The sequence below is a fragment of the Mizuhopecten yessoensis genome, unplaced genomic scaffold (genome assembly GCF_002113885.1).
Source record: "Mizuhopecten yessoensis strain PY_sf001 unplaced genomic scaffold, ASM211388v2 scaffold11133, whole genome shotgun sequence".
NCBI classification, from domain to species: domain Eukaryota; kingdom Metazoa; phylum Mollusca; class Bivalvia; order Pectinida; family Pectinidae; genus Mizuhopecten; species Mizuhopecten yessoensis.
In genome coordinates this window covers 783,537-811,234 of record NW_018408896.1, presented here as the reverse complement: position 1 = coordinate 811,234, position 27,698 = coordinate 783,537, and the positions used below count along the sequence as shown (strand labels likewise).

General features: G+C 35.8%; 1 protein-coding gene across 1 annotated transcript; it reads right to left on the bottom strand.

Moving 5' to 3' along the window:
- Positions 1-1,288: 1,288 nt before the first annotated feature.
- On the bottom strand, positions 1,289-23,610 carry LOC110466470 (tRNA pseudouridine synthase A, mitochondrial-like). The gene is made up of 19 exons (XM_021522979.1): positions 23,523-23,610; positions 21,646-21,735; positions 20,941-21,117; positions 16,878-16,963; positions 15,817-15,910; positions 15,025-15,093; positions 14,464-14,533; positions 13,836-13,936; positions 12,769-12,796; positions 12,144-12,222; positions 10,065-10,110; positions 8,299-8,392; positions 7,440-7,510; positions 6,811-6,855; positions 5,515-5,589; positions 4,835-4,905; positions 2,656-2,740; positions 2,277-2,352; positions 1,289-1,881 (listed from the first exon to the last, which is right to left on the bottom strand). The coding sequence occupies exons 2-19, from the start codon at positions 21,724-21,726 to the stop codon at positions 1,631-1,633; spliced, it is 1,599 nt and encodes a 532-aa protein (XP_021378654.1). The 5' UTR covers positions 21,727-21,735; positions 23,523-23,610; the 3' UTR covers positions 1,289-1,630.
- Positions 23,611-27,698: the final 4,088 nt, after the last annotated feature.

Below are 27,698 nucleotides of genomic sequence, written 5' to 3'. Positions count from 1 at the left end.
CACAGACATTTACACTGAAGTGTCTGGTTTAAACAGTCGTCTGCTATATACGGTAAAACCTGTGTATTACAGACATGTACACTGAAGTGTCTGGTTTAAACATTCGTCTGCTATATAAGGTAAAACTTGTATATTACAGACATGTGTGTTTTATATAAAGTAAAACATGGTCAAACTATCAAAATAATATTTGCAGCATTTGATTTGATGATTCAGACTGTTTAATACATATCTGCACTACACTGGCATAGCTTTGAGATTTGCTACATATGGTTTTAATTATTTTAACCGTTTCAACCCTATGTTACTGTAGTAGACTCTACCATGCATTGATCTGAATGAGTTCATTATTTTCTACAGTGGTGAAAGGGTTAAAAACACTTTAATTCAATAGTGAAAAGATTTGGGAAACAGGCAGAGATTTATCCCCCCATCAAATATTCATATGCTTTGATAATTAAACTTTGTGATATTTGATTGTTAAAACACTTATCTGAATAAAATTGTAATTATATTTAGTATCTTATTGTGTTTCTGTTTAATGAAGAGTGTAAAACTATAAACACTGAGTTTTTGAGACCTCCAATGTTATATTCTTTAAATGTGTTATTCAGTTACATTATGAGATTGACTGGATGTATATAAAATGTAGGGTTATATCTGCATCTCTGAATGTCAAAAAGAAACCTAACATTATCTGGTAACAATGGCCAGGGGTAACAACTGTATCTCAGTCAGTCCTATACATGTAATTCAGTTAGCCTTGAGTATGTAGTAACACACAGATATTAACTGAACAATCATGAATTTGAAATATATGGCAAATATTCAGGAACAATGAAACAAAAGATATGTGTCTAGTGTTGTCCACTTCAGGATCAAGTCATATTATTCAAACTTGTGATGATTTATTAAATGATTTCACTGTGAATTAGGAAGGGAGGCAGTTCCTCTTTTTGATTGTATTCAGGGTGTATGCATAATTCATATAGCATGGTAAGCATAGTTATGGCTCAAAAATCCCATTTTGTGCATCTGAAAATGTAAGCCCCGACACTTGCAACCTCTTCCAGTAAAATCTTTTCTGATATTTTTCATTACAGTATTTCATAATTTTATTGATATGTCACAATGCAAACGGCTAATTATGGATGGATTTTAATAAGGGATGCTATGAGATTTTACAGGAATGTCTCAAGCTCGTAAAACACAGCTCAAACATTTACATACCCCCACATTCCCTTTCTGTACATTAAAAGTTAAGGCACAAACAAAATAAAGAGCTATATCATATTGGTCATTGCTTTTATTGTCCCTTTTGTGAAATCACAATTGTAAAGTGACATTACCTCATACAATGTCACTTGTAAGAATTCAAAATTCAGTAGGAAACATCAATTACCGAAGCTCCCAATATATGTCTTGTAGTCCTGCATCCTCACTGCAGAGACTAGTAGCAAGTCAACAGATATGTACTCTGTAAACATGTACTTATCCTGCTCATAACTAAACATGAGTGCCTCCTGGATCTCACACCTCACAAGACCAGTACACCAGGTACCAGGTTAGTGGATTTGGCATTCACCTTGACCCTTTATCACATTATTAGGTCTATGTGTCAAGGTCATTATCATGACACCTCCATTTTGTTAACTGTTTCCTTGTCATTCACAGCTTCATCAGCTGATTTGTCCGTGTCCTTATTACAGGAAGTCGGAACGTCCTTGTCCTTGTTACAAGAAGACGGAACGTCCTCCGCAGAGCTCACCATCATGTTCTTAGACTCTACAGATCGGTTATCTGGACTGTCCACTGCATTCTTGGTTTTAGCTTGGTCCAATACATCTTCCTTTCCGTTTTCAGTAGAAGAGGATGTGTTATCTGTAACACATAAGAATCATTAATGTCTTGTCTACGTTGTCACACATATGGAATCATTAAGGCCCCTTTCGCATATCCGGTTCTACCGGTTTGAATATGTTTGTTTTTATAGGTAACATTTTCGGATATATGCAGGCCTTGCAAGGCTTTCTGAAGGCTCGCCTGAAAGCAGCATCAGATTACTAGGTCCGACCTTATTTCATAAACAAACAACTCTGGTTCAACTGTTTGGATCGCGATACACGAATGCGGTCTAAAATGACAAAGCATCATTAACCTTGCATTCCTTCAACCTAACAATTCATCAATATTGCAGTCTATCAAGTGAGTGATTAGGAAACAACAATAAATTACTGACCTGCTATAAATATCATACTTAAACAACAATGCCCTACCTGATGTTGTCTCTCCTGTACAGTCTGGTTTTTCAGAACTCGAAGTAGATTTTCCTTTTTTATTGTTTTCATCACTCTGAAATTAAATAAAAAGAAAAATGTCATGACTATTTAGATAGTCTGATAAACCACTGTAACTTTTTGTCATATCTAATATAAGGATCACTAGCATGGGGCCTGCATCATGCACTTGCTATTTAATAGTTATAGCACAAGATATTTAAATCTAAACTGCTTATATAAGATAATCATGAGGCTATGAAAGCCAAAAGAAAGTGATATTAGAAGAACCAGTAATACATGTAATATAATATGGCCGACCATCTGAAGGGGAAATATAATAGTATTTGTATAAAAATATATAAATTAGACAACTCACCTCTTTGAATTTCCAGTTTAACAATTTTTCTGGAGGTATTTCATCATATTCATGGTGATCTAATGTAGCTAGCCATGTCACCATGCTGGTTAGTTAAGGTTACAATGCCTGTATCATGTTATGAAATATTTTTTTATCCTTGATGACGTAAAGCTAGTTTCTGAAGGCCACTTGGATAATGTGTTCATAACGGACCACACAGGTCCTTTTCAACAACTAAAAATCCAGCAGCTCCATCTTAATTTCAAAGTCAAACCCATAACCCTGAAAATTAGTATAAAAACCTTTAAACTTTATGTCAAAGCCTTAAAAAATTGTGAAACCTTTAACAAATTATGTCAAACCCTATACACATTATGTCAAACCTGTATACACATTATGTCAAACCTGTATAAACAATATGTCAAACCCTATACACATGTCAAACCCTTCACATAGTATGTCAAACCCTATACACATTATGTCAAACCCTATACATATTATATCAAAACCTATACACGTTATGTCAAACCCTATACACATTATGTCAAACTCTTCACACATTATGTCAAACCTTTCACATAGTATGTCAAACCCTATACACATTATGTCAAACCCCTTACACATTATGTCAAACCCTATATACATTATGTCAAACCCCTTACACATTATGTCAAACCCTTCACACATTATATCAAAACCTATACCCATTATGTCAAACCCCTTACACTTTATATAAAATCACTAACATTTGATGTCAAACATTATGTCAAACCCCTTACATTTTATATAAAATCACTAACATTTGATGTCAAAAACAGAGTACTTTAACAAATTATGTCAAACCCTATATACATTATGTCAAACACCTTACACATTATGTCAAACCCCTTACCCATTATGTCAAACCCTATACAAATGATGTCAAACCCTATACACATTATTTAAAACCATTCACACATTATGTCAAACCCCTTACACTTTATATAAAATCACTAACATTTGATGTCAAAAACAGAGTACTTTAACAAATTATGTCAAACCCTATATACATTATGTCAAACTCCTTACTCATTATGTCAAACCCTATACAAATTATGTCTAACCCTATACACATTATATCAAACCCCTTACACATTATGTTAAACCCTTCACACATTATATCAAACCCTAGACACATTATGTCAAACCCCTTACACTTTATATAAAATCACTAACATTTGATGTCAAAAACAGAGTACTTTAACAAATTATGTCAAACCCTATATACATTATGTCAAACACCTTACACATTATGTCAAACCCAATACACATTATGTCAAACCCTGCACACATTATATCAAAACCTATACCCATTATGTCAAACCCCTTACACCTTATGTCAAACCCCTTACACATTATGGCAAACCCTATACACATTATGTCAACCCCCTTACACATATGTCAAACCCTATACACATTGTGTCAAACCCCTTACACATTATGTCAAAGCCTTCACACATTATATCTAACCCTATACACATTATGTCAAACCCTGCACACATTATATCAAAACCTATACCCATTATGTCAAACCCCTTACACCTTATGTCAAACCCCTTACACATTATGTCAAACCCCTTACACATATGTCAAACCCTATACACATTATGTCAAACCCTATACACATTATTTAAAACCCTTCACACATTATGTCAAACCCTATACAAATTATGTCAAACCCTATACATGTTATGTCAAACCCTTCACACATTATGTCAAACCCTATACACATTATGTCAAACCCCTTACACTTTATATAAAATCACTAACATTTGATGTCAAAAACAGAGTACTCGAAAGAGGGAGTTGCAGTATTTACAGACAGACATTATATTAAATTCTTTTCAAATGATGTTAAACCCTACAGACAGACATTATATTAAATTCTTTACACCTTGTTAAATTATTTTTGAGAAGATTGCTCATTTTAATGGACATCAATCAATTTCTTAATTCTATATTTAGAACTATGGAGATCTTAATTAAGATTTGTAAACATTTCACAGCATTATTAGTTTTCAGGAAAGTTACAGCTGTACCGATACTTATTTTAAGTTTTAGATATCTGACAAGTCCCTAAAGCTATTCAGTAGAGGTGTCAGATGGAAGAATTCCAGTAGTTTTAGGCATGATGTCATTAGATTTCAGTAAAAGATACGATTGGTCCACTTTTTCGGATCTAATCATTTCTGGGTAGATGTGTTCCTCTTTAAACTTGTCTATTGCTTCCTGAAAAGGAATGACATTGCTAAATAATATTGCTACATTAGCAGGCAATCTGCTACAATGATATTGCTACATTAGCAGGCGAACTGCTACAATGATATTGCTACATTAGCAGGCAAACTGCTACAATGATATTGCTACATTAGCAGGCAATCTGCTACAATGATATTGCTACATCAGCAGGCAATCTGCTACAATGATATTGCTACATTAGCAGGCAGTCTGCTACAATGATATTGCTACATTAGCAGGTGATCTGCTACATTGATATTGCTACATTCATTAGCAGGCAATCTGCTACAATGATATTGCTACATTAGCAGGCGATCTGCTACAATGATATTGCTACATTAGCAGGCAGTCTGCTACAATGATATTGCTACATTAGCAGACAATCTGCTACAATGATATTGCTACATTAGCAGGAAATATACATCAGGTTACTTCTTTTTGCTGTGTGTTCTTAAAGATTGTTTCAATATTAGCATATCTCTTTAAGTCTGTGTAGACATATATCTGTACATCAGGGTAGATATAAATAGAAAGAAACTTCATATTTTTTCAATGCACAAAAATGTGAAAATCTTGTACCTACAAAAAGGTCTGACTTACTTTGTAGATAGTCCAGTCCAGAGCTTCGTGTATGCCATCCGTTCCATATCTCCTATTATAATGATGGTAATGCAGCTAAAACAAATAACAAAATATCATTCATTTCGAAAATATTTTATAACTTATATAGTTTGTATCATTTCTGTAATTTTTCTGTCTAATTTATATGAATATGTTCTAAATTGTGCTTCAGAAACTTACTTTTTACTTTTTATTTTAAACAATAATTCTTTTATTATAACATTTACGTAATAATACTTATCTTTTAAAATAATTTAAAGGTGTAAAAGATTTTGATTCTTAAGATTGACAATTTTGCAACATTATTAAAAACCTCATAATATTCCTTTTAAAATTTAACTATTCCCCCCCCCCCCTCGATTTAATAACAAAAAAATAAGTTTTTTATTTGATGCACAGTATAGGTGTATTGCTGAAAAGTTCCTATAAAATAACCTGAAATTTCATCCATTTGAGATGTAATATGGCATTTGATTGATCAATAAAATTAATTTGCGACAGTATAACCTGGATATACTGTCCACAATTTCTCATTTGCATATGAAGCCCTTGTGGCAGTTGTTCATGAAGTCAATGACCCCAACTGACCCTGACACGTCATGAAATTGATTATTCATGACATCAAGAACAATAGCATGATCCCAAAAGGTCAACGTAATTCCCCCTCACTTTGAATATTCCTAACGTCACCAATCAACGGCAGAGTAACCCAAAATTTTAAGAAAACACTCAAAAACATCGTAAAATCATGGTTTCTTTTGGTGTTTTTTTTGGATTATATGAATTAGAATGGGGATAAACTTACTAAATTTTATACTGTCGCAAATATTTCTTTTACTGGCTCCACTTTGCCTCGCCAGTTTAACTCGATTAAACTCAACTCAACTCAATACAGTGTGGTTATCCCCCCCCCCAAGTATGAGAATTGGTTCACAAGAATCACAGCATGACAATGAGCTCTAGATCCTATCCAGTCTACTTGGCATCACTTAACTAAATTCAAGTTGATCTTCAAGACGAAGGTTTCCAACTCTCTACAATAAACTTCATACAACCAGAACATAAAAGGATAACATTGTCTAGGACAATTATATGTGTTTATCTCAGAAACTCTATACATGTATAATTTGCCAATGTCCTCAAGTTCAGCCAAAGAAAACGCGGTCAAAACTGAACCCCACCAGCTATCCAGAAATATTTTTTAATCATTGACAGAATCATTTTAACATGGGGCTGAACCCCAACCTGGGAGACCTTCAATACTGCTGTCATTACCTCCTCCAACATGAGACCATTTCCAGGAGCTTTGGGAATATCCACCTTAACAGAAAAGTTGTCAAATTTCATAAATATCGCTGGAGTTCGGAAATATGAAGCTAAAAGGATTTTTTTTTAATCAAATTTCACAAATATTCAGCGGCGGCCATACAACACTTTTCTGAGATTAGAGTTGATTTGTCTGTGATACTGCAAGTTGTTATAATGTAAAATATAGTACCTTGATAATTTATCAAATATAATACCTTGATAATGAACAAGATACCGGTACATTCCCTTAGTTGATGATAGCCATGTACCGGTATATTACATTGAAATGGATAAAATGTATTACATTGATAATGGACCATAGTATATATAACCTTGATGATGGATCAAATATATTACATTGATAATGGACCATTTATATATAACCTTGATGATGGATAAAATGTATTACATTGATAATGGACCATTTATATATAACCTTGATGATGGATCAAATGTATTACATTGATAATGGACCATATATATATATAACCTTGATGATGGATCAAATATATTACCTTGAAAAAGGACCAGATATGTAACCTTGGTAATGGACAAGATAATTTACATAAAGGAGATATATTAAAAAGATATATTACCTTGACGACAGAATAACTCTTCTCTATCACCTCCTCACCACAGCAACCCCTCACAATGGCAATTGTTAAACCTGAGCCGTAGAAATCACACACAATTACACAATAGTAATTACAGAACCACAGCAATTCCCATACACTATATTAGTGTGAGCCAATAGTCCGTAGTTTCTACTATTTCCTACAGTCCATATTTAGCCGTTTCCCTTAAACCATAATATTAGCCATTGCCAATAAACCATATTGTGAGCCATTTCCCATAGACCATGACATTAGTCATTTCCATAAACTATATCTAGCCATTTCCCATAGACCATGATATTAGCCATTTCCATAAACTATATCTAGACATTTCCCAAAGACCATGACATTAGCCATTTTCTTTAAACCATATCTAGCCATTTCCCTGACTATGATATTAGCCATTTTCCATCTACAATGATATTAGTCATTTTGTAAAAAAAAGAGTTATTTCATTTTGTATGTTGCCAGAATAATCTCCCTTTAAAAACATCAGCTTGATTTTTTCACTGGTAAGTTCATTTCAAAATGGCATTAAATCAATGCGCTGCCATTATTTCTTAAAATAAGGACTTTAACACTAAACGGTCATCTATTCTGTCCTCATAGAACATAATACTTTTTCTCAAACTTATAGAATATAAAAAAAAAACCAGATAATTTGATCTAAAAAATTACTATAAACAAAGCACTACCCTGTATATAGACTGTAATTGGTTATGAACAGGTAAATTAACTCATTTACCCTGAAATTTCATAATGAACTATTCCAACCTTTGAATTGGAAGAGTTCAAATGTGTCTTCAGGGGTGAATGAGTTCACAAAGCCAGGAAATCTTACCGATCATTTTGCGGATGTGATGAAGCATGAAGCTCTGTCCACGAACTGTAAGCTGTACAAACTCCATGTCATCTTGTACAAACGGCTCACCACACTGAAATCAGTCATGGTTCTTTGAAACATATTTTCATGTATACTAAGACATGGTAATCTCTCTTCAACAAAGAGACGTATTACATATTAGTGATTATTGTACATCGGATATAACAGTTGAACAATTGATGATTTCAAAACCTTACAAATAAGGCAAAAATAGATAAGTGAAAACTGAGCAGTACAACAAGCTGAAATAAAGAAACAACTTTTAATATTATAAGCAGTAATAATGATGTATTTTGCTGTAATATGTTCACTAATTAATAGAAATACACAGCCTGTGATACCATGCATCATTCTGGGTACTCTTTGTTGCCAAAAAATGGATGTGAAGTCATTCAAAATGTATTGCTATGTTTTTAGAAACAAATAACTTGAAATCCAAACTTTTTTTCAAAAATGAACCACCATGGGCTGTCTATAAAATAAGAAAACTTTTTGTATCTGTGTTTTAAATTTTTAAATATCACAGAAAACTGAAAAAAAATGTATCAATTTGGGGTAGAGTCATGTAAGCATTAGAATCTATGATAATTTACTGATAAAAGAGGTGACTTCTGGAGGATCTCCACCACCGCCTCTACTTCATATATAACACTAGCTTTGTCATAGACAATCAATACTTGCACCGAAGTGAACAGAACCTGTACAATTATCATAAGTCCAACACAATAAGCCGCTAGAATTAATTTAGTTTGGTTTATTGAGTTATACATCCTATTAAAGGCTAGGGTCATTTAAGGATGTGCCTCAGTGTTTGTAATAGATGTGGGTGCTGAAGGCAATATGTTGGTATATTTGCCTCTTTGCGACAGTGCCGATTTGATGCTGACTTTAGAATCCTACCTCACTGAAATACCATGCTGAAGCCAGCACAGTATTTCACCCGGTCACATTATGCTGGCAGCGGGTAAACCAGCCCTTACTACTAACAATAGATCCCTGTTAAAGCTGATCATCAAGCAAAAAGACACAATTTAAAGGACTATTTTGTCTCTGTCATGGGACAAAAACCATAACAACCAATCGACACAATAGCTATCACTTAGTAAAAGGGTAATGCAGCCAATAAACAAGGGGGTACCAGTTCAGAAAATAAGGTGGTAGGGTAGAGGTGATAAGAACACCATTTTAGATGCTGTTTATGCCATGCAATGGCCTATTCTTTCTCCTGAGCCCACAGGTGACTGCAGCATGAGCTTCTAGAGGGTCAAGTGTTATCAAACGCTCTCGACCTGACACAGCCAACAAAGGTTGGTATGCATTATAATAAACATTAGTATAAGCTGACCGTTGTGTTATAGGAGACGGTGGTCAAGCTGTTAATGTTTTCCGTTCTCTATGTTGTTCCTGTGTTAACCCTTTCACCACTGTAGACCATAATCGACTCATCCAGATAAATGTACGGTAGTCTAAAGTTACCTAGGGGTGAAAGGGTTAATGTGAAAATAACAAAATGTAATATATTACAAAAGTTTCATGTTGTTAAACAGCCTAATCGAAAAGTAATAATGAAAGATTAATTGACTATGATTGAGTAGGTACAGGTTTAATCATTTAACAGGAATCCAATTTTCCGAAAATGCACACTACCATTACACTGAAATATCCGCTTTTATCATAAACATCTTAAATATTGAAAATTATGTACACCAAGTCATACAATATACCTTAAAATTGATGATGTATCGTTTAGCTTTGGCCTCTGTTGGCTTCCTAAAAAACGAAACACACATTTTTTATCATAACAAGACAATGTTTTGTGAGCCATCTTCCTCCAGACATCAAATATGTACCCAGAATCATAACTCTGTAAACAGCAGGACCACACTTCAGTTTGCGACACTCATAAAATTCCAAGAAACACTCACATAAAATAATCAATTTATAGTTGATAGAGTACAAGGTATGCTCTAAAATGAGTGAACAAGTAGCTCTGTATATACTATAGGACAAGACCCTGTTTTAGCGGTATGTGACACTTTGCCATCTCAAGAGATACTCAGATAAAAAATAATATTTATAGTTGATGGAGTATGAGATATGTCCTCTCTCTGTATACAGTATAGGACATAACCCTATTTGAGTATGTGAAACTCTGCCATCCCAAGAGGTACTCACATACAAAATTTGACAATTGTCGGTGACAGAGTATTTGAAATATGCGCTGTTTGAAGTGATGCACTGACTGATGAGCTGACCAACAGGCAAATGGACAGAGTGAAAACATGTAGTTCTCACTGGTAGTATCGGGGGGGGGGACTCGTTATCGAGGAACAGGGTGAAATCAAGACAGTATAATACCAATATGTCTGCTTACCTCCCAAACAAGAGGCCCAAGGGCCTTAGCGGTCACCTGAGTTATATTATAGGTACTGGTAGCTCAATTTTATTGTTTAGATGTGATGTGGAAATCAACATGTTAACTAAGTGAAATACAATACTTGTCATGTCATCAAAGGATAAGATTATTTTTTTAAATAGTAGTAAATTTTCCCTTTAGGGCCCCGCTCTAGCCCCTGAAGATGGGGCAGGAATCCTAATTTTACAATGCAGTACCCTCATCCACCAAAGATGATTTCTGAAAAAGTTTGAATAATTTTCTGTTGAAAATGGATAAAATATACCCAAAAGATGCTGAAATTTACAATTTCAATAAAGCCCCTGATGATTTTTGAAATATTGGTTATTTTTTTCCTTTGGGGCCCCACCCTGGCCGCTGGGGTTTGGGTAGGAATACCAATTTTACAATTTGAAACCATCTTCCTCCAAGGATAATTTTCACCAAGTAAGAATAATTTTCTACGGAAAATTGTCAAAACATACCCAAAAGTGTTATATCCAAATATATAAACTATAGTAAACATTACCCCCCCCTCCCTCCAAAGGGAGAACGGATGGTTCGGGGGTCCTGAAATTTACAATTGAAATAAAGCCCCTGATGATCTTTCCATCCATGCAGAGAAAATGACTGTAGTACCTCTGAGTCTGGAGAAGAAGATTTTTGAAATATTGGTTAATTTTCCTTTTGGGGCCCGCCCTGGCCCCAGGGGTTGAGGTAGGAATCCCAATTTTACAATTATGTAGCCTCATCTACCAAGGATGATTCTGACCAAGTTTGAAAAAATTCCATTCCCTGGGTCTTGAGAAAAAGTTGCACGACGCACGACGAAGGACGGAAAGTGATCAGAATAGGTCACTTGAGTAAAGCTCAGGTGACCTAACACCTGGGAAATAACTTGTACTGGTGACATTAAGCAGAGCAATATTACAAAATGAGTAGTTGACTCAAACATCGAGGAAGACACAAGGAAATAAGCCAAACAATCAACAATGCCTTGAAAGAATGTCACGGTGATGTACTTGGAGAGTCTTGTAGGAATTCATCTAAGGTAAGCTAATACTAGCTGGGTCTCTCAGTTCTTAATCCTTTCACACCTATGTAACTTTAGTAAACTCTACCATGCTTTGATCTGAATGAGTCCATTATAGTCTACAGTGATGAAAATGTTAAGAAGAGGCCATTCAAAGAAAAAATTGACAGGCGACACACCATACTGTAACCTGACAGACATTAATGTACACAACAATTATTTTGCTAAGCTTTAGAAATAAAATCTTAGTTAAATTTCATGACAAAATATTATTTTATGTCATGTTATCAGCATACTGACTGTCATTCTAATGATATATATTCATCCCAAATTTCCAAACAATTTACACACAGTATCTACAATATCTACACTTACAATCCTGATGTGAAGTTGTGAAAGTTATGAGTTCCCTCAAATCTCTTTATAATTTCTCGAACTTGTTCGAGGGTTTCATCTGAAACAGAACAAAATCAAAGTTATCATAACCAACTAATTGACAGTAGCAAATTACAAATCCTAGCAAAACTCTTCTATATTTAAGTGTGTCTGATTGGATTATATTGATCACATGACAGGGAAATAAAACATTGTTTCCCTCTCTCACTCGAGTTCACTCAGTAATATTTCCCTTATGCCCTCTTTAGAAAAATGAGCAAGATGCACCACAATTGAGTTCCAAGTGACTAAAGCAGACGAAAACATTGGCACAGAAGTCTGATCGTCTTAACAATTCTGTTATTGTTAAACTTCTAATTCAGTATCATAAAATGTTTCATGATTCTTGGGGAAACAAGGAATCCTGTTTCCCTATCACAAGGTCAATAAATGTATAACACATCATCTGTCAAGAACAGAAGTTACTGAGCTATTTTAACATATCCAGAAAAGATTGAGATAGTTGACTAGATGTTTATTCAAAGATTAGTTCCTAACAGTTTAACTTGACGTCAGTTTTTTTTTTTTTTAAATTAACAGCACAGCAACTTTTACAATCCCCTACCTTGAACTCTATATTTTTCTGTAACTGCCTGAAATGGAACACAAACATCATTTGAAGGTTCATGTAAATATATCCTACTATATATACGCAGTGAAATGTCTGATTTGTAAAGTTTTTCATATTTAAATGGTTATAATATAGACAGGACACAAGTTATTGTAAGTTTGTAGCATTGATTAGTTACCTTATTGATATTGTCATTATATAATATGACCCATTCAACTAGGAAACAGTGGATCCCACAGGGTCATGCCACTTTCCTAAAGAAACCACAGTAACCTAAACAAGATATAATTCACTCAGAAGTATGTATTGTTATCGTCACACAGTAGTGCCGTAATATTCTTTTATTTCATAAGGAGTATATACAACAACAAGAGCCCCAAGAGGGCCTGTATCGCTCACCTGAATAGTTAAGCAGTCATAGCAAAGTATTCTCATTAAATATTATATTGCACTAAAATTATTTCCCTCGCAAACTTTGTTGGCTCCATCTGTTGAAACTACCAGCAAAATATCATTATTCTATTTCAAAATGCTACCAGCCAAATCTTATGAATCCATTCCTTTTAGTTCTTGAGAACAAATCCTTTAAAAATGTTGTTGACCTGTGACCTCTTAAGTAGGTCAAGGTCTTTTTCATTTTCAAACTTTGTTGAGCTCCATCCAAGAAATCCATCAGCCAAATATGAAGATTCTATACTTTTTAGGTCTTCAGAAGAAGTCGTTTGAAGTTTTTGACATATTTGACCCCTGTGACATTGAAAGTAGGTCAAGGTCATTTTTGTTTTCAAATTTTGTCGGGCTCCTACCAACAAAGCTTTCCGTCAAATATCATGACTCTAGGCCTGTTCGTTCTTCAGAAGAAGTTGTTTAAAGGAAAAGTTGACGGACGAGGACAGACGGACGACAGATGCCGCACCATGACATAAGCTCACTTGCCCTTTGGGCAGGTGAGCTAAAAATCACCTATGTATACAGAGTAGGTACAAAAAACTAACCTGTGTATTAGGATTAAGTACAACACAACTTACCTGTGTATGAGGAGTAGATACAACACAACTTACCTGTGTATGAGGAGCAAAAACTAGCGTTGGAGTCAGGTAACTATATGTCCTTCCGTCACAGTAATTTTTACTGTTAAATGCCTTGGTTACCCTAATACAAGCTGTAACAAGGAATCAGAAGTGATACAAATACCTTCGCATTCACACATTGTGCAACATATGTAAAATGTGACAGAAAAAATATTTCTGCAAGAATATCTTGAAGGTATTGTTAAGACAAACACTTATATAAAGTTTCATGTAATTCCGTTAACGAATGAAGTCGGTAGAGCGATGACAAAGCTTTTCTAAAAATAGTAACAGTGACCTTGACCTTCAACATAGAAACACGAAACACGAAAATGTTCAAGGCATTGCCATACCAAACACTTGTATGAAGTTTCTTGAAAATCCTTTGAGAAATGAAGTCGCTAGATAGATGCCAAGGGTATAAAATACGTACATATGTACATTCATACATATGAACGGACTGAATCCTATTTCCCTTGATTTCTTTTTGCGACGGGATAATAAGAAGTATTATAACACTTCCATTACACAGTGATCATTTTGTAGATCTAGGAACCCCATTATCTATCTACACTGATGATTGGTCACTGTAATCAAGGCTAATAACTCGTGTACCTACCCTGAATCTTGATCTGTTGAGGTAAAACTTTGTTGATTTCTTCTAAGAAGTTTTCCAAATGCATAGACATGTATAAACAGAGAGAAAAGATAACAGAGCATGGCTAATGCTACATGTATTATCATTTACAAATATCTTGTCCTAAATAGTAAAAAGACAACCTCTGCTGAAATCTGTATAAGTCTAAGATGAAATCCTAACTTTGATGAAATTTCAACTATCCCAAAATAGATAAATTTCAACTTAAAAGAAATCTTTACTTCAATGAAATCTCAACTTAACTTAAATGAAATATCAAGTTAAATGAAATCTCTACTTAAATGAAATATCAACTTAAGTGAAATCTCAACTTAAATAAAATCTCTACTTAAATGAAATGTTTGTGAAATCTCAACTTAAACAAAATCTCAACTAATAGATGAAAACTCAACTTAAATGAAATCTTACCTTGGGAGAAATCTTTATTAATCTTTTTCAATCTTTATGAGATCATCCCTGATTAATTTAAGTGTAGATTTATTAAAAGAGTACATAAAGAGAGAAACCAATAAAGGTACGTATCTTTAGGGAGATGAGGTTTCCTGCTGCAGACACTCCTTTGTCGGTCCTGGCAGCCCGCTGGAACTCCATCTGTTCATGTAATACAATCAGTAAGATATGCAACAATGATTTTCATAAACTGACACTTCGTTTATTGGCATATGAATACATTTTTAAACCATATTTTACATACCTGTCAAAAGTTGCTCATCAACAAATCTAGATTTAAGGAATATTACTTCAGAAACAACCAGTACAATCTTTTTAAGTTAATATTATATATTTTTTTTGTTATTTTTGACGTAAACACCACAAAAAACATGATTTAGCCTGCAAAGGATAATAAAAGGCTCTTTTTCACATATGTTTGACTTCTCCAATGTATTTTATCGTTTACGCTTAGTCTCATAAATATTACATGAATTAGACAAAGGCAGGTGATAACTTCACCCAGGGCTTCTACACGATACGCTATATGGACAACCTTTCAACTTTTACCTTAGATGGAGGATCAAATAATGTTTACACTATACAGATGATGAATTAATTTTTCCAATATAAGGATGATCAATTAATTTTTAGAATATATGGATGATATGTTAATTTTTACAATATATAGATGATCTTTTAATTTGTATTTACTTTCAATAATTGGCCTGTTCATTGAGTTAACTTTTTAAGAATGACAAAATCCATAATTATATAACTTCTAATGACTTATAATTTTAATTAAACTTAACTCACCTTTTGTACATAAACTTACTCACATTTTGTACATAAACTTACTCACCTTTTGTACATAAACTTACTCACCTTTTGTGGCATCTCCTCATCTTGTTTAGATATCACACCCACACTGAGCAGTGCCTTTCCCAGGGCTCCTTCTATTGTAGGAAAATCCTTCTGTCTTAATAAACATTTCGTAAATTAGTAAAATCAGAGATGTATTATCAATAAATGCAAACAACTGAATGCCAACCATAGCAAAATGCTAATATCTTTGTTTCAAAAAGGGTTTTTTCCCGGAAGTATGTGATAATGTAGATTTGACACGTATAAAGTAGAATGAAGTTGATAGACCTCCACGTAAATCAGTTATAGTGCAAGTTAAGTTCACCAAGCACTTCAGTGAACAAGTTAAAATTACATGTAAATCTGTTAAAGTGCAAGTCAGCCATGTACTTGTGTAAATAAGTTCAAAACGCATTGGAGAAATAAATCGAGTTTAGAAAAATTAAATTAGATCCTCATGATATAGCAATCTTAATCCAAAATTAATGTATAAATATAACATAAGGTGTGAATAATATAAAATATAAACTGCAAAACTTGGTAAAATGTGATCAAATTTCTACATAACTTCACTATTTAATGGTCACAATTTCATACCAAGACCTTTAATGGATGCACAGGCCATACAATAGATGAACGGGGTGCATACTTTAGAGTTGGAATCATTTCAAAAAGTCAGTTTTGATGCAACAAGGGAAAGATTGCTAAATCCAAAACATAGTAAAATTTGTAAACACTAGAAATATCCTATGGGGACTAAATATAGCGTCCTGGCGTATAGCAGCATTTGACTACTTCGCCAATTTCAATACAATAATTTATACCAGCTGCAACAAAATGATGGGACACTGGACATTTAGGTGTCCTTTCCTGCTTTGGTGTTGGCAGACTATTAAACATCTGAAGTTGCATAAACATACTTCTGATGATAAAGTAGGTCAACGCACCTCTGAGGATAAAATAAGTCAATTCACCTCTGAGGACAAAGTAAGACAACTCACCTCTGATGATAAAGTAAGTCAACTCACCTCTGAGGATAAAGTAGGTCAACTCACCTCTGAGGATAAAGTAGGTCAACTCACCTCTGAAGACCAAAATATCCTTTCCCACTATAAGACATGAAAAGTGCCACCTTTCTCCTCTTCAGAGGGGCTGTTTCTGTTTCAGTCTAAAAGGAACAACAGCAACATAATGATTTATTACCATGCGTTAAGTATTGAAGTTGCTACCTTATTGACATGTGTATGTTAAATTGTTCTGGTTTTAAACAGCAACTTCTGTTTCTCGGTGTAATGTTGGAGCCCCGAGAAAATGAAAGAATCTAAAGTCTAAAACTGAGTTTTGACTCAACCAATCACAAGAACGTCATGAAAATAACAGCATATGTGGTCAGCAAAACAAACCCTGAAGTCAACCGATTGTTTCATGATCCCGGGCCAGGTTGTGTGTGGGTACAGGTTGTGTGTGGGTACAGGTTGTGTTTGGGGCCAGGGTGTGTGTGGGTCCAGGGTGTGTGTGGGTACAGGTTGTGTGTGGGCCCAAGTTGTGTGTGGGTCCAGGTTGTTTGAGGGCACAGGCTGTGTGTGGGTCTAGGTTGTGTGTGGGGCCATGTTGTGTGTGGGTACATGTTGTGTGTGGGTCCAGGTTGTGTGTGGGACCTGGTTGTGTGTGGGGCCATGTTGTGTGTGGGTACATGTTGTGTGTGGGTCCAGGTTGTGTGTGGGACCTGGTTGTGTGTGGGGCCAGGTTGTGTGTGGGTACAGGTTGTGTTTGGGGCCAGGTTGTGTGTGGGTACAGGTTGTGTGTGGGTCCAGGTTGTTTGTGGGTACAGGTTGTGTGTGGGACCTGGTTGTGTGTGGGGCCATGTTGTGTGTGGGTACAGGTTGTGTGTGGGTCCAGGTTGTGTGTGGGTCCAGGTTGTTTGTGGGTACAGGTTGTGTGTGGGTCTAGGTTGTGTGTGGGGCCATGTTGTGTGTGGGTACAGGTTGTGTGTGGGGTCAGGTTGAATGGGGCCAGATTGTGTGTGGGGCCAGGTTGTGTGTGGGTACAGGTTGTGTGTTGGTACAGGGTGTGTGTGGGGCCAGGTTGTGTGTGGGTACAGGTTGTGTGTGGGGCCAGGTTGTGTGTGGGGCCAGGTTGTGTGTGGGTACAGGTTGTGTTTGGGGCCAGGTTGTGTGTGGTGCCAGGTTGTGTGTGGGTACAGGTTGTGTGGGGGTCCCAGGTGTGTTGGTCCCGGTTGTTTGTGGGTACAGGTTGTGTGTGGGTCCAGGTTGTGTGTGGGGCCAGGTTGTGTGTGGGTACAGGTTGTGTGCGGGGTCAGGTTGTGTGTGGGGCCAGATTGTGTGTGGGTACAGGTAGTGTGTGGGGCCAGGTTGTGTGTGGTTACAGGTTGTATGTGGGGCCAGGTTGTGTGTGGGGCCAGGTTGTGTGTTGGTACAGGTTGTGTGTTGGGCCAGGTTGTGTGTGGGTCCAGGTTGTGTGTGGGGCCAGGTTGTGTGTGGGGCCAGGTTGTGTGGGGCCAGGTTGTGTGTGGGGCCAGGTTTGGTGCTACATACTTCTATAGTTATGGACTGTTACAGTATCAAGAGTTTTATGGTATCTACTACTAATATTCAGACACTGAAACTGGGCACATAATGGCATTGTTGACAACATTAGCTTAATTGGTCATTTAAAAGGATACAACATATAACAAGAGGCCCAATGGCCTTAGCGGTCACCTAAGTTATATCATAGGTACTGGTAGCTTTATTTTATTGTTTAGATGTGATGTGGAAATCAGCATGTAAACTAAGTGAAATACAATACTTGTCATGTCATCAAAGGATAAGAATTTGAAAATATTGGTAAATGTTCCCTTTGGAGCCCAGCCCTAGCCCCTGGGGATGGGACAGGAATCCCAATTTTACAAGTAATACTCTCATTCACCAAAGATGATTCTGACTAAGTTTGAGTAATTTTCTGCTGAAATTGATAAAATATATACCCAAAAGTGTTATTTCCCTATATAACCTATAGTAAACTTAACCCCCTCCCCAAGGGAGAACAGATAGCTCGGGGGTCCTGAAATTTACAATTTAAATAAAGCCCCTGATGATTTTCTTTCTATGCAGAGAAAATGAATGTATTACCTCTGAGTCTTGAGGAGAAAAATTTGGAAATATTGGTTAATTTTCCCTTTGGGGCCCCGCCCTGGCCCAAGGGGTTGGGGTAGGAATTTCAATTTTACAATTTGAAACAATCTTCCTCCAAGGATAATTCTCACCAAGTAAAAATAATTTCCTACAAAAAGTAGTCATAATATACCCAAAAGTGTTATTTCCCTATATAAACCATAGTAAACTTTACCCCCTCCCAAAGGGAGAACAAATAGCTCGGGGGTCCTGAAACTTACAATTTAAGTCAAGCCCCTGATGATCTTTCTTTCCATGTAGAGAAAATGACTGTAGTACCTCTGAGTCTGGAGGAGAAGATTTTTGAAATATTGGTTAATTTTCCCTTTTGGGCCCCGCCCTGGCCCCAGGGGTTGGGGTAGGAATCTCAATTTTACAATTTGAAACCATCTTCCTCCAAGGAAAATTCTCACCAAGTAAAAATAATTTCCTACAGAAAGTTGTCAAAATATTCCCAAAAGTGTTATTTCCCTATATAAACTATAGTAAACTTTACCCCCTCCGCAACGGAGAACGAATAGCTGGGGGGGTCCTGAAATTTACAATTTAAGTAAAGCCCCTGATGATCTTTCTTTCCATGCAGAGAATATGACTGTAGTACCTCTGAGTCTGAAGAACAAGATTTTTGAAATATTGGTTAATTTTCCCTTTGGGGCCTCGCCCTGGTTACAGGGGTTGGGGTAGGAATCCCAATTTTACAATTTTGTAGCCTCATCTACCAATGATGATTCTGACCAAATTTGAAAAGAATCCATCTACTGGTTCTTGAGAATAAGTTGAAAATGTAAAAAGTTTACGCACAACGGACGACGTACGGAAAGCGATTAGAATAGGTCACTTGAACAAAGCTCAGGTGACCTAAAAATATATATTATATAACCATCACTGACTGAAACTGTATTATATTTATTAGTACGTTCATATCTTGTTATGCAGAAAATACACTGATGTCATATTTTATATGATTTCATAGCACCGTCCTTTTATCCATGGTGATTTCAGAATTAAGATGATAGACACGACATTATTTGGTTTGGTTTGGTTTGTTTGCTTGTCCTATTAACAGCTATGGTCCTTTAACTCATTCACCCCTGAAATTTCCTAATAAACTATTCCAACCATTGATTTGGATGAGTTCAAATGTGTCTTCAGGGGTGAATGAGTTACGGACGATTCAGGTTTAAGTGGTGGAGAGAAACGGTTGAAGTAACACTGAAGCCTATAGACGGAGATGTTAATACTTATGTGATCAGAAGGATCTAGAATTTGTTTCTATAAGATTTTTGAAATTTATCCCAAAGTTTTCTTTATTTAGCTTAGCACAAAAATCTAAAAATGAAAATTTATGAACTTATTTTAAAGTCTCATATAAGATGGAAAGTTATTGAAGATTCTACATGTATATTTTATAGAGCTGTCACAATATATCAGAAAACTGGTATATCGCAATACATAGGCATATTGTATCATATCGCAATATGTACAGAAATAAAATATTGCTGTATCATAATATCTTTCAAATGCTCATTTTATGTAAATATAATATTAAAGTGTTTTAACATAAATCTGTGCTCCATATACCATATGTGATTTAGTTTGATAACATTCTGACTACAATTTCTTTTAAAGTCAGCCCCTATTACCTATGACAGAATGTCAGGATTCATATCTCAATACATTGCCTCTGCATTGCAATATATCGTGATACACTCCAGGCATATAGTGACACCCCTAATATTTCATACCATGTGTGTTTCCTAACACAATCAATAATGCTTCAGTATTAATTGTAACCATCATTCTCTCTTATCTCTTTGTATCTCTTCCGCCACAAATAGTGGTAGATGTAAGGAGTAAGGACTGTTAAACTGACACCACTAGATTTCATCTATGTGGCAAATGTAAAAATAAAATCCTTTTACACGAAGGCTGTCACAATTATGACCTTAGGATTTCACAGGTGCATTCTTACCACAGGTGCTTGGTCTGTCTTTTCTTTCTTCACTGAAGTCGTCACCTCCTCTCCTTCCAATTTGCGTTTCTCGCCTGTGGTTTCCTGTATGCCCTCTGACTTGACTTCGGACCCTTGCAATGTTTTCTCTACCTTTGTATCAGCACCACACCCACTTGTTGCTGTAGTTGTTGACATCTATAAGACACACAACTGTGTTAGCCAAACAGCGGTTTCATCACAGCAACAGTTAATGTATTAAAGTTATTTTTGTTTTTTGTTTATGATTACATGTATTACATACAATGTCAAACTATCATGGATAAATCAACTATAATAAACAACGAATTCTGTAAAAAAAATGACTTTGTGGTTTGGGGGGTGTTATAATAGTCCCTTACAACTCAGCACATCAGTAAGCTATACATCCTTACTGAAAATTAGAGAATAAAACCAGAATTGCAGTAAGGGTAATAATGTACAGAGGAAGACAGCAAAAGACATCATCAAAATGAGAAAAATAAATTAAAATTCCATTCGATGGGAGTCTTATATTTACCCCAATTTGTAAGGAAAAGATTGTGTTTTAATAACTTTTATGAGATAAAATAATATCAGACATATGTTATACTTCCTGGAGATTCCTTTTATCAACGGAGGAAAGTCCAGTCATTATGTAAAGATCAAACCCTCACTCCTACCCCAGGTTTATCTCACATTCTGTACCTTGGATCTCGGGTATCTCCTGATCAGTAGTTTGGAGCAATCAGCAATCAAGCGGATCAAATGTACCTGCTTAATCAGCATATGTGCAACCTGCAAAAGAGAACAGATACCATAACCAATCAAGGGAGGTTACTCAAAGCCAAAGCACACAAAGACATTCTATGAAATTTTCATACCAATTTGAGGCTTTTCCATACATTACATCTTGTAAATCATCATCAACATACCTTTCATTTACGGTAATTATGTAAATATACCATTAATATTTCTAATTATCTTATCATATTTCTCCCACACCAATCCAATCAAATGTATTACAGCTACAACATCCAACTTAGCCGGAGTTTCCTCTGGCCCCGACACCAGACAATTTAACATATAGATATCTGGTGTGGGGCCAGAGCGCACAATTATATGAAAATGTGGAATTCTCCTACACTGTTTGGTATCGGGAAGTGACTATAATCAACAAATTAAAAAAGATGCAGTCCGGAAATCTTCTACACAAGAATGATATATTCTGTTTTTGGCCCGGATCAGTACGGCTTGTTGATAAGTCACTCCCATGAACTACAAAATGGTATTCGCTCAGGTGTCATGGTCTGTTGTCAGCACCTCAAAACTCTCATGTTTTCATATAGCACACCAGACATCTATATGTCAAAATCCAACTCTCCTTATTTTGAAGGGAGACTCCCGATTCTTAGCCCTAAAATGGAACATTTTCAACTAATGAATTTGCCATTTAAAAGTGTTATCTTTTTCCTATAGTGTGTACATAGACACATTAAATTATTTTTTTTGTGTTTTTTTTTGTAAACTCCCCTTCGTAAATTTCAAAAAGTTCAAAGAAAAGCTCAAGACCCCTAACATGTGATGATCATTTCACAGGACATCCATCTTCAGGCAAAAAATAGTTGTGTTTCCGCTGTCATCCTGAGAAAAAAAAGGGTAGGTAGACAAAAAAAAAATTTTTTTTACTATTCTTATATAGAGAACGAGTTCTGACTTTAACAATTTACATATCACCAAATGCCATTAAAAACTTTAGGGTATGCAACCAAATCAAGGGTAGGTTTAGCCCGAGTTTCCTCTGACCCCGACACCAGACTTAAGACATTTTGACAGATAGATGACCCACACCAGACATCTATGTATCAAAATGTCTAAGTCTTGTGTCAGGGCCAGAGGGAACTCGGTCTAGGGTAATAAGGTACGGTTAGCGGAACAAGATTTTTTATTTGGCCTTATGCAAATATACATTCACATAATTTGACTTTATTATTCACAGGCGCCTGTATCCGATATGTTAATGTATATATGGCAATATAAAATAGCCTGCCTATCCTTCTATATTAACATAGTAGGGTAGGCAGGCTATTCTATATTTCCACATATATACATATTAGATCACAGGGGCACGGTTTAATTTATGAGGCGCCTGTGTTATTAATCAAGCTTTTTAGGTCCAGTACACTCTGCCGATTGGGCTATATAACTATAAAGACCTACATAGTTATAGAGCTATAATTTCTCAGATTCCAATTTTCATTAAATCAAAGCATAGTCGCATAAAACAATAAGGTTTATGGTAATGTTAACTACAAAAAGTATACATTTAGATGTTTATTTTCATAAATGTAAAAAAAAATGAAGCCCCCAAAAAACCTCTGGATCCGCCACGGGGTCAATAGAGCTATTATAGGTCTTTACAGCTAAACACAGTGATATGCTCAATCGGCAGAGTGTACTCTCAGTATATTTACTGGACCTGCTTATTTATCACTTTTTTCACAGAATTTCCACAACATTAAGAAAGATTTCTCTAAAATATGACAGCCTTTCAACAACTTGCTTGTTTCACATAAGCTCCTTACATTCTTTAAATAAACTACTTGAATGATAATAAGTCCGTTTCCTCAACCATCAAATCGTGTGCGTGTTATCCAATGGAGGTCGCCATCTTTAAAAGATTTCTAATCTGGAAACAGACTTATTAAAACTCCGGAAACAATACGAATCGGTCTGACGGTGAGAAGAAAGCCGGCGTGGCTATTAGGCATACAAATGATAATAATTTAGGATTGACAATAAAATACTGTGCTATGGGAAATAATAGAACAAATTAAATAGAGATAAAACAATATCCATGCCGAACCTTTTATACTATGATCCGATATCACCAAATTGGTATTGCTTGGATAGCAATTCCGCGGTATATTGACTAGCCCAATATATTTATTATGTTTCATTAGGTTATGCAATAACGTGTGTGTGTGTGTGTGTGGGGGGGNAAACACCGTAGTAAAGCGAATCTTTTGTTCTGAAAAGCCATTTTGGTCTCTGTGGAGTATAACATATAGATAGATAGATATAGAAAGGCTTTCTGTCATGAACATAGATCTAGATGAAGTATGCCAAAAAGCCAAACATCGCTTCCTTGCAAGACTTAGCGACGGGTTTGTTATTATGCTTATCCAACTTATTTTTAAGTTAACAGAGTTAAATCAATGAAACATATAAATCATTTTCTATCGCAAAACAACAAAGATTATGTATGAAAACATTTACACACATCTCCAGATAAAATTCAAAAGCAAAGGACTTACAATAAATCTCTGGTTCTACTGACACCTTGACTACAGGAGTAGATTTTTTTGTAGCTCTGGTGATTTTGTTGTTTGAAAATCATTATTTATTTACTATAGTTCTCTACCTACCAATCAAACCAGATGGTCTACTGAATAAGTCGATTTTCACTCTGTAGTCCTATCAATAAATTGATAAAAGGTTATTTTTACAAGCTCAACGTAGCAGTAAGGGGTGAATGGTTAAATCGTTCTAACAGAGATGAAAATAAAGGCTGAAAAGTCATTTTTTTTTATCTTTTTCATTGGGGAAAATATCAGTTTGCGTTACATCAATATACTGAAAAAGAGTACCGCACGGAGATACATTAATACACTGAAACAAGAGAACCGCACGGGGGTACATTAATATACTGAAACAAGAGTACCACACGGAGGTACATTAGTATACTGAAACAAGAGTACTGCACGGAGGTACATTAATACACTGAAACAAGAGAACCGCACGGAGATACATTAATACACTGAAACAAGAGTACCTCACGGAGGTACATTAGTATACTGAAACAAGAGTACTGCACGGAGGTACATTAATACACTGAAACAAGAGAACCGCACGGGGGTACATTAATACACAGAAACAAGAGTACCGCACGGGGGTACATTAATACACTAAAACAAGAGTACCGCACGGAGATACATTAATATACTGAAACAAGAGTACCGCACGGAGGTACATTAATACACTGAAACAAGAATACCGCACAGAGGAACATTAATATACTGAAACTAGAGTACCGCACAGAGGTACATTAATATACTGAAACTAGAGTACCGCACGGAGGTACATTAATATACTGAAACTACAGTACCGCACGGAGGAACATTAATATACTGAAACTAGAGTACCGCACAGAGGTACATTAATATACTGAAACTACAGTACCGCACGGAGGTACATTAATATACTGAAACAAGAGTACCGCACGGAGATACATTAATACACTGAAACAAGAGAACCGCACGGGGGTACATTAATACACAGAAACAAGAGTACCGCACGGAGATACATTAATATACTGAAACAAGAGTACCGCACGGAGATACATTAATATACTGAAACAAGAGTACCGCACGGAGGTACATTAATATACTGAAACAAGAGTACCGCACGGAGATACATTAATACACTGAAACAAGAGAACCGCACGGGGGTACATTAATACACAGAAACAAGAGTACCGCACGGAGATACATTAATATACTGAAACAAGAGTACCGCACGGAGATACATTAATATACTGAAACAAGAGTACCGCACGGAGGTACATTAATATACTGAAACAAGAGTACCGCACGGAGATACATTAATATACTGAAACAAGAGAACCGCACGGGGGTACATTAATACACAGAAACAAGAGTACCGCACGGAGATACATTAATATACTGAAACAAGAGTACCGCACGGAGATACATTAATATACTGAAACAAGAGTACCGCACGGAGGTACATTAATATACTGAAACAAGAGTACCGCACGGAGATACATTAATATACTGAAACAAGAGAACCGCACGGGGGTACATTAATACACTGAAACAAGAGTACCGCACGGAGATACATTAATATACTGAAACAAGAGTACCGCACGGAGATACATTAATATACTGAAACAAGAGTACCGCACGGAGGTACATTAATATACTGAAACAAGAATACCGCACGGAGATACATTAATATACTGAAACAAGAGAACCGCACGGGGGTACATTAATACACAGAAACAAGAGTACCGCACGGAGATACATTAATATACTGAAACAAGAGTACCGCACGGAGATACATTAATATACTGAAACAAGAGTACCGCACGGAGGTACATTAATACACTGAAACAAGAATACCGCACAGAGGAACATTAATATACTGAAACTAGAGTACCGCACAGAGGTACATTAATATACTGAAACTAGAGTACCGCACGGAGGTACATTAATATACTGAAACTACAGTACCGCACGGAGGAACATTAATATACTGAAACTAGAGTACCGCACAGAGGTACATTAATATACTGAAACTACAGTACCGCACGGAGGTACATTAATATACTGAAACAAGAGTACCGCACGGAGATACATTAATACACTGAAACAAGAGAACCGCACGGAGGTACATTAATATACTGAAACAAGAGTACCGCACGGAGATACATTAATACACTGAAACAAGTGAACCGCACGGAGGTACATTAATATTTAATGTATCTCCGTGCGGTACCCTTATTTCAGTATATTAATGTACCTCCGTGTGGTACTCTAGTTTCAGTATATTAATGTTGTAAATAATGTACATTTTTTAATATGCTTGACCATGAGGGAGACGAGTCTTTGACTCACTTTGTAATCAAGTTTAAATAAAGACTTATCATTATTATTACCGCACGGAATTACAACAAAGGTACAGTATTTGTACTATCATGGAGTGTGGTGAAAGCATACTGTACTTGACTAACTTAAGCTGAAGGAATTTATGTTTTTCATATTTTCATATATCATTTTTAAAAGTTTATCAACATAGGTATTGTCTCCCTTCGTACATTCAAACACTATTGAAACCAGACAGTTCTATTCATTATTTACTGGCATATATGGCCGTTAGAGGAAGCGTAAATATTGACAAACCTGTTCCAGTTGATTAAGTTGCCGTGCCGATACCGTCGACCAATAAAGATAGCAGTAAAGTATACTAACTTATTATGTAAAGGATTTTGCCGAGCTTCGAACTTGTACAGTCTACATATTAATTACATGCTTACAAAGTTCCATCAAAGTAAAACGATATTCAAGCAAGTTATCAAAAAAGTATGGACAGATGGACGCTCACCAATATATACTATAATACGTCAAATCAATTTTCTTTTAAAAGCCAAAATCAGCTAAAAGGTTGACAATTTTCATCTGTTCTAATGAATTAAATTACCCTTCATTTTTAACACTCGTAGTTGGCAAGTAATTAGTGCTTGGACCGACTTTTCCCAATGATAAAATCTACCACACCTTCCAGTGCACTGTACTACAGTCCATTTTTATATAAGGAGCATAACGATTGAGATTACTTGTTCATAACGTCAGAACTTTGTGTTTAAATCACACAATCATGAGACATCTTCCGAAGACGAACAGTAACAAGAGGCCCATAGGGCCTGTATCGCTCACCTTGATATCTAAGCAATCATGGCAGAATATTCTCCAAATGAGATCCAAGGGAATATGCCAGACCCCAAGGCCAATCCTTGTAGCATATATATCTGTATTCAATTTTTCATGCCCAGCAATTTTATGTATGGTTATGGGGTGGGGATCTCAACTGTTTCCAAGCTGTGACGCAGAAACTAGGTCCCTACGGTTGTGGCCAGACCCCAGGATCAATTCTAATATCATGACTGCATTTGTCTCTTT

Bases quoted from the DNA above. Each gene is read 5' to 3' on its own strand.
- LOC110466470 (XM_021522979.1), bottom strand. From the start codon at position 21,726: ATGCTGATTAAGCAGGTACATTTGATCCGCTTGATTGCTGATTGCTCC. The intron at 8,393-10,064 runs GTATATTGTATG...GACTGATTTCAG, and splicing joins GATACATCATCAATTTTAAG to TGTGGTGAGCCGTTTGTACA. The intron at 7,511-8,298 runs GTAAGATTTCCT...TCTACGGCTCAG, and splicing joins TCACATCCGCAAAATGATCG to GTTTAACAATTGCCATTGTG.